General features: G+C 39.6%; 2 protein-coding genes across 2 annotated transcripts in view; both read left to right on the top strand.

Moving 5' to 3' along the window:
• Window positions 1-378, top strand: part of LOC104942428 (aldehyde dehydrogenase, dimeric NADP-preferring-like) — a 2740-nt gene extending 2362 nt beyond the window's left edge. Inside the window, exon 5 of the mRNA XM_010767647.1 lies at window positions 356-378. Within this exon, the coding sequence (XP_010765949.1) occupies window positions 356-378 (23 nt within the window). The remainder of the gene's footprint in view (window positions 1-355) is intronic.
• Window positions 379-8016: 7638 nt separating this feature from the next.
• thoc1 (THO complex 1) lies at window positions 8017-13334 on the top strand. Its single transcript, XM_010767641.1, has 21 exons — window positions 8017-8126; window positions 8317-8390; window positions 8480-8540; window positions 8646-8715; window positions 9242-9360; window positions 9449-9497; window positions 9575-9670; window positions 9794-9876; window positions 9969-10042; window positions 10142-10250; window positions 10336-10467; window positions 11010-11110; window positions 11203-11269; window positions 11417-11467; window positions 11561-11631; window positions 11749-11844; window positions 11954-12019; window positions 12101-12184; window positions 12326-12473; window positions 12568-12652; window positions 12898-13334. The coding sequence occupies exons 1-21, from the start codon at window positions 8043-8045 to the stop codon at window positions 13173-13175; spliced, it is 1998 nt and encodes a 665-aa protein (XP_010765943.1). The 5' UTR covers window positions 8017-8042; the 3' UTR covers window positions 13176-13334.
• The last annotated feature ends 522 nt before the right edge of the window (window positions 13335-13856 follow it).

Raw genomic sequence — 13856 nt, forward strand, 5'->3', positions numbered from 1 at the left:
CTATAGGACATCAATGAACGGTATAATCCTTCAATCATAATCTGTGTTTCTGTGCCATGGCGCCAAGTTCTGAGTCTCAACAATCCTGATAAAGAACAATGCATTAAAATAAAAAAGCTTGCAATATTTCAGTTGATGTAATGAATCCAGAATGTATGCATTTTGTTTTTTTTAATTGCATTAACAGAAAAATAAAGACTTTATACAATAATTCAAATTTTCTGAGACAGTCCCTGTAAAGGCTATATTGACTGGCTTTTCTCGTCCTTCATAGTATTCGTTTTGGAACAATTACTTTTTTTTTGTACATCTTAATGTACATCCTCATTATTTCATTATCTTTCTTTGTGTGCAGTCCCTTATTATCTGATCATTTGAGTCTTTATAATAAATAATAATAATCATTTGTTATTTTTTAGTGCCTTTCAAGAGACCCAAGGACGCTTTAGAATGGAACACAAACAACAAAATAACAAATTAGTCACAAGGATACACAGGTTAGAAAAAATATAGATAAAAATATGATTTTACCAATTGTTAATTCTCACTTGTAACTTATCTAACTCTTTTGCTTGCCTTTAAAGCGAGCTCTGTATCCAATTATCTCCCTCGAAGCACAGCTTTACATTTGCATGCCACAGTCTGGAGGGGAACTTCAGCCATTATCCTTTTGTTCCAAGTACTCAGTGATATCCTGTCTCTTCATTTTGGCTCCTCATAATATTCAGTAAATTATTTAATCTCCAATAAACGTGTTTCTTTGACCTGCTCCAGATTACAGTTTATAATACAATAGGGCAATGAATCTGAAAGGTGCATGATCCCATGTCCCGCAGCCCCTCCACCCTGTGTAGATCTTTACCAAAAGATTAGAAAATAACAACCTTGAATTAAACCAAATGTGATTAGAATAAAAAGTAACGTCCACCTCTTTGAAGGATTTATTTCTCTCCAAGACATCACCAAACTATACACTCATCCATTGCCAAATTGAACTGTTCTTGTTATCAAACGAGTCGAAGCCAAACTGAAAATATAATGTTTTATATGATTCCGTTTTCGTCAAGTTTGTATCTTTTAGCACCGAATTCGGAGCACTGACCTTGTAAGCAGCTCGCTGTCGATAACCAACCGTGTCAGCCTCACATAATGCAGATGTATGCACCAGTGCCTGCAGTGCAATATGTAACATGCATACAGTCAATACAGGGTCTAGACACTCAAAGATGACTTGGTTTAAACCAAAACCTATTTGCATTCTAGTAACAGTCTCCATTAGGTGGTAACTAACAGGAGCTCCACGTATGATTGGGTGCTAAAGTTGTTCAAGTCCTTCAGCCAGACATCTGTCTCCTTGTAAGCCATACTGTTTCGTGTGTTCTAAGAATATTGCTGTAATCATTGTCAATAACGCCTTTTCAGGTCCACTCTTGTATACTCAGTTGCACAGCAATGTAGTCGGTGACCGTTTGACCACTGTAGGACTGAAGGTGCCGCAGGAAGTACGAGCCAAAAAGGTACACACACACAAACATATACACACACACACGTACACGGAAACAGACACAGACACTCACACTCACACAGCTCCACAATAGAAATACACAAACACACACAGCGTGTGACACTCACAGCACACACACACCAGACGGTCACACTCACGACGATGACAGCACACACCGACACAAGACATGACACTTGGATTTCACTATTGCGAGCAGGACTTTGCCGCGGCATTGCTGAACATGCTGGGGTGATAGCCAAACACTGCTAACCTTAAGCAAAATGGCAGGTGGAGGTACTCTATTTTCGAAGCTCGACAATTCTGGCCTACAAATGGAGTTAAGGCAAACGAAAATCAAAAGATTCATGCTGATCTCAAAGGCCAACACTGACCTGAGCACGATATGCCTCACAACACTGGTGCTTCAAATGAAATGTGTCCAGCCATTCATACAGCACAACAAAGACATACACATTATAGAAATATATGAGTGTATGAAGTGTCGGTGTGAACTTGCCCACCCTCAATAAACCATGTGGTTTTGTCTACCACAGACGTGTCATGCTAACATTTTGATGCAGCACAATCAACCTGGGTCACTGCCAATTCATGTACAGGAGTCTTTTGATGACAATTGGGCCAAAAGTGCTATGTTGATGTAAATATGATGATTACAGTGATGAAAGTGTGAACAGAGCGGTTCTCGCCATTTATTTTGTGTTTCAGTGCAGCAGAACCATGACTGGTGTTTCTTCTTCTGAAGGGCTGATTTTCTACTGAGCACCTAGAAAGAGAGTCCTACAGAAGAGAAAACACAAGTCCTCTTCTGCTGTGCCAAAACATAAATGTACGTCGGTGAACCCTTTCATGAGGATATCACATAAATGATCAAGGGAGCATTTTGGCATTGAAATAGAAAATACTTTTGTACATGAAAGGCAGTAGTGACCTTTTTGAATGTCTTGAAATTAAAAGTTAGATACACGTATGTGGTAACAAAACCTGGTTTTATTTAAAGGGTGGGCAAGTTAAACCACTAACTCAAACCACTAAGTATTCAATATGCTGAAGATGTTTGTGCTAAGACTGCTTGATACATTTGTGAAGCAGTGTTGTGAAGTGCATATCCTTGCCCGTCAGTGTTGGTGAGATCAGACCATGAAGATCACTGTTTCTTTGCCCGTTACACTTTCTTGTGGTTGGCAGGAATTGTCGAGCCTTCGAGATGTGCTCCTCCATGCCATGTTGCATAATTTAGCAGTGGTGTGTGCCAGCCAGTTTCAGGAAGCCGAGGCAGCAAATCCAGTTGCAGCAATAGCTACTCAAGTGTCATTGTTGTTGTGATGTGTGTGTGGTGTGTGTGTGTGTGAGTGTGTTGTGTTGGGTTGTGTGTGGTGTGTGTTGTGTGTGTGTGTGTGTGTGTGTGTGGGTGTGTCGTGTGTGTGTGTGTGTGTGTGTGTGTGTGTGTGTGTGTGTGTGTGTGTGTGTCTTTTTGGAGGGGTATTTTCCTGGCAACGTCAGTCCTACAGCGGTACAAAGGGGGTCACCGCCTACATTGCTGGTGCCAAAACTAACATATTCATTTAAAGTGGACTTGAAAAGGGTTTTGAAAATCATTACAGCATATCTTAAACACAGGAAAGGTGCTTTACAAAGGAGAACAGATGTCATGATAAGGGCATGAACAACTTTAAAACCAAAACAAATACTTGGAGTTAGTGTATATAACACCAATGGGGGAAAAAATCTAAATAGTTTTGGTTAATTAAAACAAAAATCATGCATGTAAAAAACCTGTATTTGATTGTACTGCATGTTACATTTTGATTGCAGGAATGGGCTGCATTACATTGCATTTAGCTGATGCTTTTATCCAAAGTGACTTACAATAAGTGCATTCGACCAAGAAGATACAAACTTGAAGAAAACAGAATCATATAAGTACATCAGGTTTCATAGAGCCAAAACATTTCAAGTGCTACTCAACTGGCTTTAGATAAGCCAGTCCTTTATTAGTATATAAGTGCTCTGTTGGTAATAATTTGTTAGTAATTTTATTGCTCGAAGTGGAGTTGAAAGAGATGAGTTTTCAGTCTGCGCCGCAAGATGTGTAGGCTTTCTGCTGTCCTGATTTCAATATTGTTTACATGTATAAGCATACTACATATTACCGCTAAGAATGATTCCGTTCTGTGAATACAATTTGCAGATGAGTTTCAGTAGATGTGGTATGAATCCTGCCTGCTCCTTTGAAACAGCTCTGATAAGAAGTGAAATGGATGACCCATGGCTAATATCACTAAACTATTTGAAGCTTTTTTTTCTCTAAAATCTCATTTCACTTTGTCAAAGACAAATGTAGCAGATCTCTGCTTTCATTCCAGGTGGACTTGCTGGGGCCAATGTTCGGAGGCATAGCAGCAGCTCTTATCTATGACTTCCTTCTGTAACAAGGAACAAAAGTATGCAGTGCAACAATCCGAATAAAGATACTCTCACTAAATATATAATTCTTCATGGCTTTCCTCCTTTCAAAGAGGAATATTTCTCTGCACCAGTGAATATAATTATAACTGTGTCAGTTTGCCTCCTCATAAACCTACTAACGTGCATAATGCTATTAAATGCATCAATGAATGATAACCGCGCTTGGGTTTATCTCTCTTATACGACTCAACTCTTCTTCACATGGATTTTTATGGTGGGATTTCAGCGGCTGGTCATGTGACAGTGGCCAATCTAAAATCTCCACTCTTTGTTTGCTCAACCTCAGAGGTCAGGGCATTGTGTTTAGCCTCTTGTTTTGAAGTTTGTCCTCAACAACATGGACAATGTTCTTTTTGTTGCCCTTCAGTCATTTTGTCTGAGACCATCCTTCATCAAATTATTTTGGCTCTCATGTTGTGCTTGATTATTCCATGATTTGGCATGAAAGAGTGTTCACTGGTGCTCTCATTATAGTTATCTAGACACAATAAACAATTGGGAATGAAGGCTTAACCTGCTTTCAGAGTGATGTAATTATACTCAACACAAAAAAATTGCCTGTCTAACACATTTCCTGTACATTCTCAAAGGCTTCTTTGATACAAAAAAAGATGCAACCCATCAATGAATTGAACCTACAGCCAAAGCATGAAATAAATTCCTCTGTGCAACATACTTTAAACAATGGAAAACACCTCAATGAGCCACACTGTCATGTTCCTTTATTACAATGAACATGTCATTGTAGCTTATTTCCAGTCAAATTGCACAAACACTGTCCTAGTGCAGTACAGAAATAACTAGCTATTCAAATGTGTATTAACCGAGAATGCAATTATTCCTGCACAAATACAATTTACTTCAGTTTGAGTAATATTTGCTGAACGCTCCAGTGAACAGTTGTTTTAGAAACCAAGCCTTTTTAAAAACAAAACTATGTATGTCCTGCTCTACAGGACTTAAGTCTGCAGAAGGAACATGGGCACCAAAAACCTTAGGAGACAGACTAAGATATTGTTTGCTTGTTTTTTTTTATGGAACATATTGTAAAAAAAAAAAAAGAACAATGGAGTGACACCTCCATACATTGACTTGCTTAGCAGAACACGGAGTATCTTCTCTTAACATTTGTAACCCTACCCCCCTGTCTCAACATAGTTTCTGATGCTGGGCCCTTATCTGTAAGCTACTTGCCACGCTCACGCCCTCTCTGCTTTTCATCACTTTTTGGCAGAAGTTAAATAAACTATGTGTCAGAAAAAGGGCCTGTGGGGGGTTGGGGCACAGTTATATATCTTTGGAACTACGTGCAGAACTCCGCGTTTAAAAAACAAGGTGCCAATCAAAACCGCAGGAAAAAACAGTTCTCACTTCGTCTACTCATGACTACTGCGCTCATACAGACATGATGATATGATTCCCTCAGCTCTTTCTAGATGACTCCACTGACATACAGTACGTTTTCACAACCTTGGTATTTTTCTAAAAACTTTGGCTCAAGACTTTTAGGTGCAGTTAACAGTGTTTGTGACGGCAGGGATAAACGCTTGTCAGATGGTGCAGAAGGTGAATGGTCCCACTTCTACAATCTACTACAGAGGCCCTGACCCGAAACTGCTTGGTAAACAAACACAGATCAAAACACAGTGTTCCCATTGGTTCTGTCAAAGTTAAAAGCATAGTCTGGGATTCATGAAAACCAAAGGCTAACCTCACCACCAACAATACAAAAAAATAATGAAACCTGTTATTGCTCTATAATTCATTAATTTAGATGCACAAGTGACTGGACCCTACACTCTTCCATAAGTGGGTCTAAAAGAACCCGTATTAGAATAATATGTGTTTTTATGCCATTTTTATCATTTTGGTTAAGAGAAATCACTTGTATAATATTTAGTATTATATTTTGGTTCACATTAGAAATATTTTATACTTAATTTTTCACAATTTATAATTTTAGACATTTTTTTTACATTTTGAAAAAAAACGTTCTGAACATATTATTGGGGTAGTAATACAAAAATACAATTTCTTAAAATGTAAATTTAAAATGTGAATGGCATGATATCCAAAGCATGTTTTTTGAGGAATAGCTGGAATATGAAATGATAAAAAAATGTAATTACAAAGATACTTCAAGAAAACCACCTCACCGGGTCCAAAAAGACTCACTCATGGAAGCTTGGGGTAGTAATACAAAAACTACAATTTCTCCAAATGCATAACATTTAAATTAAAAATTTGAATGGCATGATATCCAAAACATGTTTTTTGAGGAATAGCTGGAATATGAAATGATAAAAAAATGTAATTACAAAGACGCTTCAAGAAAACCACCTCACCGGGCCCAAAAAGAACCACTTATGCATCTAAGGGTTAAAATGTGATTTAAAGCATAGCAACAACAATTTGCTTAACTCAATAGTAATTGTAAATATAACAGACACATTCCTTGTGCTCATGTAATATGAAAGTAAAGTCTGACTTTGATTCTGGAAAAAACCCCACACATGTCCAACTTGACCTAGCAAATTGTTTTTTTTTTAAACGATTCTGTATGTGAATGATATACCAGGAAGGATGGATTGGCCATTTAATGATTGCCATCTCAGTGTAATGCTCTGCTGGTCCTATGTGCTTTGTGACATTGTTGAACTGTAGCCTACTGTAAATCTTCAAAAAAGCAGGCCCTGCAGCTCTGTAGTTTATTAAACTGATTTAAATTGTACAACCATATCACAGAAGTGTGCACACACAAACACAGAAGCAAAAAACATGAGTATGTTAGCTGTGAAGCCTGCTCACAAAGGCTACAGGCAAGCAATGTCCCTAACCACCAAGGAGAAATAAAACATAACATCATGGGACCAACAATTAATAAGTGAAGGTTTTTTTTACAATAATTCTAATGAGTGAGCAACATTAAATAGACATGCATTTATGTCAGTCTGCACGCCGATGTTACGTAAAATTGTACAGGGATTATCATCAGGAAAGGGTGGATTTCAGATTTTCCTGACATAGGCACAAAGCGTCCACTCACACTCACTCACTCACACACACACACACACACACACACACACACACACACACGCACACACACGCACGCACACACAGTGCATGGTCTGAACGCTTCAACATAACGGACACAAATAGTGTGCAACACTGACACCCTCTGGTCTAAAATGTATTAAAGTCTGCATGCAGACTAATTAATCCTCTATTTTATATATTTTTATATTTTTATATCATGATATTCCTTCAAGTGTGCTCAATATGATCTAGATGATCTGAGAACATTAATGCTATTCAGACTCAATATTAGCAGTGTTTAATCTAAAAACAACTGAGCTGTTATATTAAACAAAAAACATTTGAAATGACAACATTCAGTTTACTTGCTCATAAAAATTAATGTTTTTTATTGGATGTATTTATCATAGTGTAATTTATCATAGTAGATTATAAGAAAACACATAGTTACGTTTTTATGTCTTTGTTAAAATAAAGACAAACGTGATCGACGACAAAACACAAGTTACAGAAATCAGTCATAACAAAGGTCTATACAGAAAGGAACAGACGGGAGGAAATCCTCATCACTAGACTCAGATTGGATCATACAGGATTAAACGGCACATTGTTTATGATGGGAAAAAGTGAAGTTGAAGAAAGCAGGGGGTGTGGAGTGAAAGAAAATGTGGAACACATCCTATTACTCTGCAACATGTACAAAACAGAGAGGGGAAAACGAAGAGACAGGGTCAGAGAGGCAGGAAGGGAGTGGAGCCTGATGGGGATATGGGGAACAGAAGGTGAGGGGGTAAGAGCTACCAGGAAGGCCATTCTTAAGTATTTCAGTGAAACGGGATTTATTGATTTATGGATTGATTGGAAGAATTTAAAACGACGTAAACACAGTGATATAATTCCACAAGTGGTGATAGGATGATATGGTGATACACACCCTTGTACAGTAGGTGGTGGTATGCACCTTAAAGTTGTTTGCAATCTGCCAAAAACCAAGAGAAGAAGAAGAAGAAACCGGATGTTCAGTGGCACTTCCGGTTGCAACGGTGTAAAGATGTCGCCTTCCTTATTTAATTTTGTGGACGCTAAAGACAAATTTACGGTGAGAATAATCACTTTTCTTCCTTGAATGGAGTTTTATGTTATGCTATATGCCGTAATTTACACCATAGCTACGTAACAGGCGTGTCACTGCTTGTTCTGTTAGCTAACTAATGTTATCATAGCATGGAGCAAATGCTAAGCTAAGCTAACAAAACGATATCTAACATACATGTTCTCTTCACCAACAGGCGTCTGCCAGAAATGCACTAATTGGTAAAACTAGCAAACCTTTGGTAAATGCTTTCAACCAGTTTCCTGGACAGTAAGTAACGTTTATCTCTGTAGATGTTATGACTACATCAATGAAATGTCCTTTTAATATAACTGTTAAATGTTCCTTGTGTTTCATAGTGAGGCAGAAAAGAAGACCACATTTGACCAGGCGCTGAGGGGGGTTCTTGGTGATCAGATTGTAAGTAAAATAGGATCTATTACATTCAAATAGATCCTAATATACGATACAGGATGTGTATAAACTAGACATTGTTCTTGTTGTTGTTGTTGTTGTTGTCTTCAGGTTGAGCAGAAGGCCAACTGTGATGAATACCTGTCTCTGATCTACCTGAGTATTGATGCAGTTACAGAAGGTTTGTGACTGTGTATTTTTGGCTTGTGAATTACAGAATACTTGTTTTGTTTCTAACTATTAAAATTGCCCACACGGCATGTTGTTACAAAACACTCAGAAAGAAGTATTAACCGCCTGTTTTAACTCAACTTTCAGCAGCTTTCTTTCAAACAGACACACAATACTATGTACCTTCATAATCAACAGAGAGATGAAAGAAAATGTAGACATTACAATATATACATTTTAAAGGATTGAATATTGTTTTTTTATGGCATTACTTTACCGGGCTCTATTGTATGTTAGTGACTTTAGTGATTCAAGTCCCAAAACACTGTATAAATGTCCCTTACCTGGCCCTGCTGCTCCGGTGTTATAACATGTTTAGATTTGACTGCTGCTATTCCTGTCCTAATATGGTTGCTGCTGTGTTTTGACTACACACAAACTGTAACACAATGTTCCTTCAGTCTTTGATGCAAGCTTTGAAACTTTGCACAAAGCTTAAGATGTTTAATCATGCTTTCCCTCCTCTCTTCATGTAGGCATCTGTTCTGCTACAACTCCTTTCCTTCTGCTGGGAGACGTGCTGGACTGTCTTCCTCTCGACCAATGTGACAGAATCTTTTCTTTTGTTGAGAAGAATGTTTCCACCTGGAAATCGGTAAAAATAAAAGCCTCCATTAAACGTAATGCAGCAGTTATTCAGCGTAGATCATTTAATGTACTCTCCTATTTTATCATTCTACTAGAACTCCTTCTACACTGCTGGGAAGAACTACTTGCTGCGGATGTGTAACGGTGAGGATAGTTGTTCCTTCTTGTTGAAGATGTTTCAATGTGATCGCGTTTTATAACACACCTCTTAATCTCTGTAGATCTTTTAAGAAGGCTGTCCAAATCCCAGAATACCGTCTTCTGTGGGCGAATCCAGCTTTTCCTGGCACGTCTCTTCCCTCTGTCGGAGAAATCAGGTAAACAGCGTTTGTGTAGATGATGATCTTTGAATGAACCAAACAACTGAACTACTCATAGATGTTACTTATAGCATCGTTTATGATGTCTTTATATAATGCTTTTCTATTTGTCTTTTCCAGGTCTCAATCTGCAGAGCCAGTTTAATCTGGAAAATATAACAGTGTTCAACAAAAACGAACAAGAAAGCACTCTCGGCCTGAAGGTAAAGTGTTAAAGCCTCATAATGACTGTTCAAATGTTCTATTTTATGTGGAAATTGTGTTTAAACTGATTTAGTTGTTTCCATGGTTATAGCACACAGAAGAAAAGGAAGATGGCATGGAGGTGGAGGAAGGAGAAATGGGAGAGGATGATGCTCCTGCACCATGGTAAGCTCTTTAATACGCAATAACACAATATGTATTTAAATGACATGTGTCTGTTTCTAGGTTTAGAAAAAGTGACCGTAACCCTATTGTTCCTTTCAGCTCCATTCCTATTGACTACAACTTGTACAGAAAGTTCTGGACTCTGCAGGACTACTTCAGAAACCCTGTGCAGTGTTACGATAAATTCTCCTGGATGACATTCCTTAAGGTAATTCAATAACTTGCCTTCCTTGCTCTCCGTTTTTAAAGCTTAGAAGCAACTTCCGATGTAAATGTCTTTTTGTCCCGCACAGTTCTCCGAAGAGACATTGGCCGTGTTCAAGAGCTTTAAGTTGGATGACATGCAGGCCTCTAAGAGAAAGCTGGAAGAGCTGAGGGCATCTGGAGAAGACGTCTACTTCGCCAAGTTTCTAACCAATGAGAAGGTGAGAAAACAAGCTTTTAGGCCCAGAAGTCATTGTTATGATCCCTTAACCGTGATCAAGTTCATACTAAACAAACAAAAGGAATCCCAAAGTTAGGCATTTCTTTCTAAAGGCAGTGAACATTTGATACAAGGGTTTATTTGGACAGATTCACAGCCGGGGATTCTATTTCCAGTTCCATCACGACCACTACCCACTTGGTCTGGTCTCATCACACGGCATTAGGCTGTCAAGATGTTGCCATAACAACCTGGGATTGCAGATTCAGACTTTTCACCATCTTCTTCACATTCTTAATGAATTCACATTTTGATCGTTGTTTCCACTTCGTAAACAACGGGCTCACACAGTAGGGTTAATTAGTGTATTATGTTGGTACTACTTAGTTCTGTAGGAAGGTGACTTCACAATGTGTCCATACCATATCAAACAGAAAGGTTATTTAGTATCACTGGTTGCCTTCGACTTGAATATGTTAATTTGTGGTAATGCGATCTGTGTTGGACACGACCTCACTTTTCTGTTTCGCTCTTCCTCTCCAGCTGATGGACTTGCAGCTCAGCGACAGTAACTTCCGGCGGCACATCTTGCTGCAGTACCTCATCCTCTTCCAGTACCTGAAGGGTCAGGTCAAGTTCAAGAGGTAAAGCATGTCTCTGCTCGGACCTTAAAAACAAAAGATTCCACAAAAGTCATCATAGGATTCATAACGTGTTCTATCTTTATCCTAAACAGCTCCAGCTGTGTTCTGCACGATGACCAGAGCGCGTGGATCGAGGAGACGACTAAGCTGGTTTATCAGGTCAGTCCTAAATCACGCTGACAAACATTATTCTATCCAGCGATATCTAGCAAAACTGATGACACTGTTTCCATTTAATAAGCTTCTGAGATATAGTTTCATGGCGTCAAGAGACAAGTATAGTGATCTGTGAGTGTTGTCTCGCAGCTGCTGAAAGAGATCCCTCCTGATGGAGACAAGTTTGCCACCATGGTGGAGGTAAGCCATGCTTTTGGAAAACTATAATTCAATATTAAATGAGGTTTGTTGTAAGAGTTCACGAGTGACGCGAGAAAACGTTCTTCTTGACAGCATATCCTCAACACAGAGGAGAACTGGAACGGCTGGAAAAATGAGGGCTGCCCGAGCTTTGTGAAAGAAAGGTAGAGAAGATCATTATTGAAATGCCTTCATTCATCCATTATTACGACAACATGTAGTGTTGTGTGAGCTTGGTGTAGGCTGGCACAGTGACAGTTGGTTCCACTTCTCTTCAACAGGACAGTCGATGACAAACCCAAAAGACCCACGAGGAAAAGACAAGCCCCAGAAGACTTCCTCGGGAAAGGGCCGGACGCCAAGATATTTATGGGAAAGTACGTGATCTAATCCAGGAGTGGTGTAGTAGTCTGCCTCAGTTTGAAACACTGTAATAATATGCAGTAGGTCAGTATACATAACTCACACTCCTCTGTGTTTCCTTAGTGATGAGTTGACTCGGCTGTGGAACCTGCACCACGACAACATGGATGCCTGCAAGTCAGACAGCAGGTACATCGAGAAAACAAAACATTTCCCTTTCTGTAAATATTGAAAATAGTTTGTTTTTTTAATCTGATTTCTTTCATTCAGGGAGTTCATGCCATCATTGGACGAATTCTTTACGGAGGCTATCGAACAGGCCGACCCTACTAACATGGTGGAGGATGAGTACAAGTAAGTTTGCGCTGTTGAGCGTTTTATCAGACATTTTGAACGAGCCCCCCCTCATTGAAAGATCATTGCTGGCTCGATTCCCAGTTCACTCTCTGTGTGCGTTTGTGTGACTCTTCTGCTCGTCGCTGTCAATAATTACAGGGTCGTGAGGAACCCAAACTACGGCTGGCGCGCTCTGAGGCTGCTGTCCAGGAGAAGTCCTCACTTCTTTCAACCGACCAATCAGAAGTTCAAGAGCCTGGCAGACTACCTCGACAGCATGGTCAGCAAGCTGGCCAAAGAACTGCCGGTGAGGACTTCAGTTTGACTTCAGAAAGAAGACCTTATGCTGCTCTCAAACTGTTGGCAAAGACTGATTCTGTTTTTTGATTGGATGCGTGCAGAAGGATATTCCCTCTGAAGAGATCAAGACAGGAGAAGAGGATGATGATGATAACGGAGACAACCTCCTCAAAGACAGCAATGACAGTGAGTTGGAAAACTATTCAAGTCTTTTTCAGGGTCCCACCCACAATGATACATGTTTATATTCATATCTATAAGTTTCTACAACAAGGTTAAGATTGATATATTCACACGCATGCATATCCAACATTCCCCATCTTGACCTCTCTGACTGAGGTCCTATTGTGATGATTAAATCGCCTCCTGTCACTTAGAAGCTCATTTCCACTCAGTCTATTTTTATCGTCCCTATTGTGTCTTTGTTCCAGGTCCGAGCATACAGAGCAAGATGGTGACCAACCAGCAGATGGATGACTTAGCAGCCAAACTGGGCGCAGAGTGGAAGGCTCTGGCGTCTCATCTGGAGATGAAGGCGGCGGAGATGCGAGAGATCGAGACCGATAGTGAAGATGTTGACATGCAGGCCAAGCTGCTGCTGGTGGCCTGGCAGGACCGAGAGGGAGCCCAAGCTACAGTGGAGAGCCTGGTGGCAGCTCTGAACTCTGCAGGGTTCTCCCAGATCGCTGACTGCCTCAATGAGGCTTAAGCTTCTACGCTAATTAAATAATCAGTACCTCCATGAGATCACCGCATCTTTTTTACAACAAAAACAGTGGGAGACTTACATTTTTGTATGTAGTATAGTTTAAAGCGTACTGTTTTTTTAACTGTGAATCCAATAAATTTTCTTTTTTTAATAAATCATTGTATGATCATTCATTATTCTCACATAAAAGACCCTCACATTTTGGTATAACAGTTTATTTTCACCACCTATGAAAAGCAATCGGTCAATAACTTACAGAGTGTTTATGGTTAGGGCTTAAACATGTGGCGGGCTGTTGAGAAGAGCAGCGAAGCGTAGCCTCCTCTTAAGAAGTCTGAAATCAGTGTCGAACAATGTTCAAGGCTGGTGGAGTAAACCATCACGGTTGAATCTCAAGTCTTTATTTAAACACACAGTTCAACACAAGGACAACCTGTTCTAAACCGGTTCCCCACACACTTCCCCCCCAAAAAAGCATTAGTGAAGATTTGGCAGAAAGAAGCTCATCTGTCAATACATTTGAGAACAATTCCAGGAGATGATGTGAGCCAAGCACTTAAGAAAAGACCTGAGATTGAACCCAAGTTTCCCAGCAGGTCAAAACCTCCATAATACATCTGAGACGATACAAGCCAGAATGTCAGACAAGCGGCTTGGCTAGGCATTTCGTACACGTTGATT

Source organism: Notothenia coriiceps, unplaced genomic scaffold (assembly GCF_000735185.1).
Source record: "Notothenia coriiceps isolate Sejong01 unplaced genomic scaffold, NC01 NC01_scaffold00004495, whole genome shotgun sequence".
In the NCBI taxonomy this organism is placed as follows: domain Eukaryota; kingdom Metazoa; phylum Chordata; class Actinopteri; order Perciformes; family Nototheniidae; genus Notothenia; species Notothenia coriiceps.